This window comes from Epinephelus fuscoguttatus, linkage group LG18 (genome assembly GCF_011397635.1).
Source record: "Epinephelus fuscoguttatus linkage group LG18, E.fuscoguttatus.final_Chr_v1".
Lineage (NCBI taxonomy): Eukaryota > Metazoa > Chordata > Actinopteri > Perciformes > Serranidae > Epinephelus > Epinephelus fuscoguttatus.
The window spans coordinates 41,252,622-41,259,874 of NC_064769.1; the positions used below are offsets into that span (position 1 = coordinate 41,252,622).

The 7,253-nt window shown below is 53.9% G+C and overlaps 1 protein-coding gene across 3 annotated transcripts in view; it reads left to right on the forward strand.

The window, feature by feature from the left end:
- Nucleotides 1-6,243, forward strand: part of apc (APC regulator of WNT signaling pathway) — a 53,177-nt gene extending 46,934 nt beyond the window's left edge. For all 3 annotated transcript variants that reach the window (XM_049604813.1, XM_049604815.1, XM_049604814.1), the window contains one exon: nt 78-6,243. In XM_049604813.1, the coding sequence (XP_049460770.1) occupies nt 78-5,043 (4,966 nt within the window). In that variant the 3' untranslated portion in view covers nt 5,044-6,243. The remainder of the gene's footprint in view (nt 1-77) is intronic.
- Nucleotides 6,244-7,253: the final 1,010 nt, after the last annotated feature.

Genomic DNA, 7,253 nt, shown 5'->3' on the forward strand with positions numbered 1-7,253 from the left:
GTTCGTGATGACGTTTAAATAGTTTTTCTCTGATTATTAAATACTGAAGTTTCTTCTTCCTGTGTGTTGTCTTGCAGGCAGATCCTGCGTGAGCATGGCTGCCTGCCGACGCTGCTGCAGCACCTAAAGTCCCACAGTTTGACCATCGTGTCCAATGCCTGCGGGACGCTCTGGAATCTGTCAGCCAGAGACGCCAAAGACCAGGAGGCATTATGGGAGCTTGGTGCCGTGGGCATGCTGCGCAACCTCATTCATTCCCGACACAAGATGATCGCCATGGGCAGCGCCGCTGCCCTGCGTAACCTGATGGCTAACCGGCCGGCGCGCTACAAAGATGCCAGCGTGGTGTCGCCAGGCGCCGGTGCTCCTTCACTACACGCCCGCAAACAGAAGGCGTTGTTTGAGGAGCTGGACGCTCAGCAGCTGTCAGAGACTTTTGACAACATTGACAACTTGAGCCCCAAGGCGGCACACAGGAAGGGACGGGGCTGTAACGGCGCCGGAGGCGGAGGAGGGAGCACGACACGCTCATACGCCAACACACCGGTGCTTTCGAGTCCAAAGAATGGAGACGGATCGAAGAGGACAGGTGAGGAAACAGCATACGCCCGGCCGGTGTTCCCGCCCAGTGTACGCGCGTCCAGTGACAGCCTCAACAGCGTGACGAGCGCTGATGGATATGGCAACCGTGGCAAGACCAAACCATCATCAGAGCCATTCTACTCATCAGATGAAAGCGGCGCCAGCAAGTGTTGTGTCTATAGAAAGTACCCGGCCGACCTGGCACACAAGATTCGCAGTGCCAACCACATGGCGGACGACGACGGCGCGGAGCTTGACACTCCCATTAATTACAGCCTGAAGTACTCTGACGAACAGCTGAACTCTGGGAGACAGAGTCCAAGTCACCGCAGCAGCATCGAGAGCGACGAGGACGATGAACTGGACGCCAGGCTGAGGAGGAGGAATGACGGCAGTGACTCAGCGCCAACCGGCAGCCGCATAGCGTCTGTCCAACAACAACGCTATGTCGTCACCACGGCAACATCAAACTATGGCGGTGACTCGACAGGCGAGCAGCCAATCGACTACAGTTTAAAGTACAGTGCTGATGCCGCCCGCAAACCGCTGTTCAAGGCAGAAGAGACTGTTGCTCCGTCAGTCCCGCCTCCTCCATCATCCTCTACCAACAAGCTCCGTCCCCCTCCCCCCCCAGCCAATCGGACGGTGCAGAAAAGCAACCAGGAGTCAACGCAGACGTATTGTGTAGAGGACACGCCCATCTGCTTCTCCAGAGGCAGCTCACTCTCCTCGCTGTCGTCAGAGGAGGAAGAGGAAGATGGCGATGTCATTGGGAGGAAGAGAAGGGGTGGGAGCAGCAGTGGCGGTAACGACTACCCAACACTTCCTGTCAGCGAGAAAGACGCACATGAGCAGCAGCAGAGGCAGCAGAAGGAGGCTGAAAGCCAGACCGCCTCTGCTGCAGCCGTTCCCTCCTCACGGGGAAGACGAGGTCACCACCACCATCACAGCCACGCCCACCACCATCACCACCATCATGTGACATCATCATCGGGTGCCAGGACTCCTAAGAGTCCTCCAGAACAGCCGTACGCTCAGGAGACGCCGCTGATGTTCAGCCGCTGTACGTCAGTCAGCTCCCTCGACAGCTTCTCCACCTCTTCCATCGCAAGCTCTGTGCGCTCCAGCGAACCGTGCAGCGGCGTGCCGAGTGGCGTAGTCAGCCCCAGCGACCTGCCTGACAGCCCGGGACAGACCATGCCGCCAAGCCGTGCCAAAACGCCGCCACTGCCGCCGCCGCCACAGACCACAAAGGAGGAGGAAAAGACCAAGAAGAAGGATGAGGAGGAGAGCTGCGCTGACGTCCTGCTGCACTTTGCCACAGAGAGCACGCCACATGGCTTCTCCCGAGCCTCAAGTCTGAGCGCGCTCAGTCTGGATGAGCCGTACATTGCAGCGGAGATGAAGGGGAAGACAGAGGAGGTGGAGATGGAGGTGGGAGGGAACGAAGAAAGGAAGGAAGAGGAGGTGGCAAAACCAATCCTCGACGAATCGGATGACGATGATGACATCGAGATCCTGGAGGCGTGTATCAACATGGCGATGCCCAAGTCATCACGGAAACCAAAGAAACAGCAACAAGCAGCGCCAAGGAAACCTAGCCAGCTTCCTGTTTACAAGCTCCTCCCACCTCAAAGCCGTGCCCAATCACAGCAGAGGAAGGACGTGCCACCGCCGCCGGAGGAGGTGCCCCGAGTTTACTGTGTTGAGGGAACGCCACTCAACTTCTCCACCGCCACCTCTCTCAGCGACCTCACCATCGACTCCCCACCCAATGAGGAGGCAGCAGCAGCTGTCATACCAGTAGCTCCGCCCACCTCCAGCCAGAAGAGGGGAGCCGGCCTGCCTGAGGGTGAGAATGGTGACGACATCCTCGCCGAATGCATCAGCGCCGCCATGCCCAAAGCCAAACCCAGAAAACCAATCAGAGCACCAGCGAACAGTGAGCACCTCCAAGCCCCATCTCTTCCTCCTCCAGTCCCACCCCCTCTCAGCCTGCAGCAGCAGAAGAAGAAGCCTACATCGCCAGTGAAGCCGATGCCCCAGCGGGTGCCATACGGTGTCACCACAGCAACAGTTGCCAAAGCAAAACCAGGGTTTGCCTTTGACTCACCGCACCACTACACACCCATCGAGGGTACGCCATGCTGCTTCTCACGCAACGACTCACTGAGCTCGCTTGACTTTGATGAAGATGATGGTGGTGAGAAAGACGAAGAGAAGAAAACAAAAGAAGAAGGCAGGAAGAGGAAACAGCAGACGGCTGCTGTTTTCCCTCGAACGAAGCCGACGACCAACCCGACAGCGTCGGATGAGAAGCAGAAGTTCGCCATCGAGGACACGCCTGTCTGCTTCTCCAGGAACTCCTCCCTCAGCTCGCTGAGCGACATTGACCAGGAGAACAATAATAAGGAGTTCGCTCCGCCGCCACCGGCCCCGCCGCCTGAGCAGCAAGATGGAGGCAAAACAGGAATCAAGTCTCCTCCTCCTCCACAGGAAGAGTTGAAGCCCCACCCCCCTGCAGCGAGCGGCTATGCCCCCAAAGCATTTCACGTGGAGGACACGCCCGTGTGCTTCTCCCGGAACTCGTCGCTTAGCTCACTGAGCATCGACTCCGAGGACGACCTCCTGCAGGAGTGCATCAGCTCAGCCATGCCCAAGAAGAAGAAGAAGGCTGCAGCCGCCACTGCCGCTGTCGCAACGCCACTTCCAGTTACTAAAACTGAAGATGGCATTTTGGCTGAGGAGGAGCCGTCAGAGGCCCCAAGAAGCCCCGCCTCCCCTGACTCAGAGTCATTTGATTGGAAGGCGATCCAGGAAGGCGCCAACTCCATCGTCAGCAGCCTGAATGCTGCCGCTGCCGCCGCCTCATCACTGTCCCGCCAACCGTCATCAGACTCTGACTCGGTGCTGTCCCTGAAGTCTGTGGGCTCGCCCTTCCGCATGCCAGCAGCCAATAACAACGCAGAGGAGGAGATGGAGGAGAAGGAGGAGGTAGCGGTGAAGCGAGGGGCGAGGATCCTGAAGGGCGGAGAACGCAGCACGCTGGAGGCAAAGAAGGAGGAGGAGGAAGAGGCGAAGGCCGTGAGAGGCGGGAAGAAGGTCTACAGGAGTTTGATCACAGGAAAGCCAAGGGCGGAGCCAGCAGCCAGGGGGCGGAGTAAACCCAGAGCAGCACCCGTGGCCAAAGCCCCAGGAAGCAGCGACGGTGCTGACAGAGGAGGCGGGTCCTCTCGGGACTCCACACCATCTCGCTCCTCCACAGCAGCCAGTCAGAAGGGAGGGAGGCTGCTGCAGATGCCACGCACGGCGTCTCCAGGAAGTGCATCTTCATCATCATCATCGGCCTCCAGACCGGCCAAACAGAGTGGGGCAGCGAGGAGCGGCGGGGGCATCCCGAGGAGCGAGTCAGCGTCGAGGGTCAGCGGCTCCACAGTGGCCAAGAAGCAGAAGGCAGAGCCAGAGAAGCCGGCTCTGGTCCGTCAGTCGACCTTCATCAAAGAAGCACCGAGCCCAACGCTAAAGAGGAAGCTGGAGGAGTCTGCAGCGGCGGCAGTGGCAGGTGCAACGGCGTTAGATTCACCGTCTAGCCCTGATACACCGCTACCTCCAACAACTAGGAGACACGACATTAACCGCTCACACTCAGAGAGTCCGTCACGCCCACAGGACATGACATCATCACGCTTCAGCCGCACCGGTACCTGGAAGCGGGAAAACAGCGGTGGGGCAGGAGGAGGGAGTGGCGGTAAACACTCAACATCGTTACCACGTGTGGGGACGTGGAAGAGGACAGGAAGCTCATCATCAGTGCTGTCAGCGTCATCTGAGTCCAGCGAGAAGGGGCGGAGCGAAGAGGAGAGCGCCGTGAGGTCGAAGGGAACGTGGAGAAAGGCAAAGAGTGGCGGCAGTGACTTATCAGCTGGGCGGAGCTTAACTGATAAATCAGAAGACGTGTGGGTTCGTCTGGAGGACTGTCCCGTCAACAACCCACGCTCCTCCTCTTCCTGTTCAGCCCGCTCTCCCACAGCTGCCAATGCCCCACCCGTCATTGACAGCCCTGCCCCCTCCAAGATTCCCTCCTCCTCCTCTTCCTCCTCCTCCAACCTCAACCTGCGCCGAAGCTGCGAGAGCCTTGACGACAAGCCGCCGCCCGAACGCCAACAACAACAACAACAACAACAACACCAGCAGCAGCAGCAGCAGCAGCAGCGCACTCAGCAGCGCAGCGGTGCCGTGGCGGCAAGAGTCAGCCCCTTCAACTACACGCCTAGCCCGAGGAAGAGCAATGCTGATGCCACCGCCACGCCAACCACCACCACATCTTCATCAACGACCCCAACACGACCTTCACTCATTCCCACACCAGTCACCAAAAAACGGGAGCCGAAGGGTGGAGAAGGCGGCGGTGGCGGCAGCAGCAGTGGAGAGCGCGGCTCATACATTGTGACATCAGTGTGAAAAGAACCAGGAAGAAGACTGTTGGACAGAGAAGGTGTAAATATGGAGGAGCGTCCGAGTGTTTGTTTGTGAACTGTACAGGAAATGAGTCTGTATTTAAGCCCCCTCACCTCCCTCCTCTCCCCCCATTGGCTCCTTTCACATGTCAGTCAAGGTTCTTTATTCGACGAGAGAAAACTTTGAATATCAACTTTTTATGTTTTTATACCACTAAAATAACGTGTAGCGCTTAGCTCCGCCCCCTCTGCCTGTGTCCCTGCATGGCCCCGCCCCCTTAACGATGACAGTTACTATGGTGATATAACGATGAAGATGACAATGATTATGATGTTTCTGCTAGCTGTAGCGTCTGAGCTGATTTCATATTGTTTTGAGTTTGGTTCTGAGAGAAAACACGTTTATTTTTTATGTCTGACGCGTCCGAGGGCGTCGCCATGTACGTTTGTTAGAGCGTCATTACGAACGATTGTGAGAGCGTCATTAGGTGTCGGCACGTACGTTTGTGAGGGCGTTGGCACATCTAACAGAATCCTGATGCATCCAAGGGCGTCAAAGCGTCTGACAGACTCCTGGATGTTCCTCGGCTTTGATTGTCCAAAATGTTTTCCACTGTTTTCTACGTGCAGCATTGAGGAGCGTTCATGAGAGTTCAAGAGAGTTCAAGAGAGTTAAGGAATGTTCAGGAGAGCTGAGTAGCGTTCAGCAGCGTTCAGGAGCGTTCAGCAGCGTTCAGGAGAGTCCAGGAGCATTCAGGAGAGTTCAGGAGCATTCAGAAGTGTCAGCAGCGTTCAGGAGAGCTCAATAGCGTTCAGGAGAGCTCAATAGCGTTCAGGAGAGTTCAGGAGAGTTCAGCAGCGTTCAGGGGCGTTAAGGAGCAGACAGATCATAGATGTACATTTTGTGTCGGACAATGTAATAACGTGTTTTTCAGAACCTCACTCGTCTCTCACACAGACAGGAAGTTTACTGCTGACCTGTAAACACCTGTGAGGATCACTTCCTGTTGATTTGATAAACTTTCTGCTCGCCTTGGAAACAAATAACACTGTAAAACGTTAAGTTATTGCTGTAAAACCTTTGAAGCACATAATTTAAAATGGCTGTAACATGATTCACTGTTTTTATGTTGATGACGCAGGAAACAAATTTTTGGTCTGACGTTAACGATGAAAAATAAAAGTAAACATTTTAACTGCAGAACTGGACTGGACTCCTCCTGCTTCTTCTTCTTCTCCTTCAGAGACTACTGTGATGATAAAATCCCGAAGAGTTTTTTTTCATCTTCAAACTGATTTTATTTTTATTTATTCATTTTTTAATATATTTTTATTGCTTTTTGGTTTCAGAGTAAACACACATCAAGCATTTAGCATAGAAAAATATTTCTGAAATATATATAGCACCTCAAACTCCCCTCCCTCACAAAACAAACACTCAGTACGTCACATGAACAGCTCAGCCATGGTTATCATCTAAAGCAGATATAGAAAATAATAATAAAGCACGGGATTTCAACTGTACATGTACACAGCAATAGAGGACAGATAGTCAAACCACCACTTGCTTGTCATACTTGTCTACTGCAAGTAACACACTCGTGGCTCCTAAAACGGCAAGTAGTGGGTTGGGTTCCCATGTCTTCTCAAAGGCTTTAGAAAAGCATTCAAAAATACTCTTCCAATAAGTAAACAGTTTCCGACATGCCCAGAGAGAATGTGTCAATGACCCGTCTGTCTCATTACACTGGTTACAGAGGGGGGGGACACCTCAGGGAAGATCTTATGTAACTTGTCTTTGGAGTAGTACAATCGATGTAATGTTTTGAATTGTATCAAATTGTGTCTGGAGTTAATTGAACATTTGTGTACACTCCAAGGCATTCCTCCCAGGGGCCTGTATCACGAAGCAGGGTTAATGTCTCAGCGAGGTAACTTCAGGGTTAACCCTGGGTTTTCGGTCTCACGAAGCCGGTTCAGTTCTTATCGGGGTAGATCACCATGGTAACTTACTCTGAACGGCTATCCTGCTCCGGAGCAGGGTAAGTTCAGGGTTGAATCTGATCCTATAAAAAGCACCACCCACTGGCCAATCAGCTGTTGATGGCTGACAGAAATGCAACCCAGTCATGACGGGAAGTTTAATTCATTTGATTGATTTTGATTTGAAAGTTTATTTTGAACATTAAAAAAGAAAAGAAAGCAACAACAACA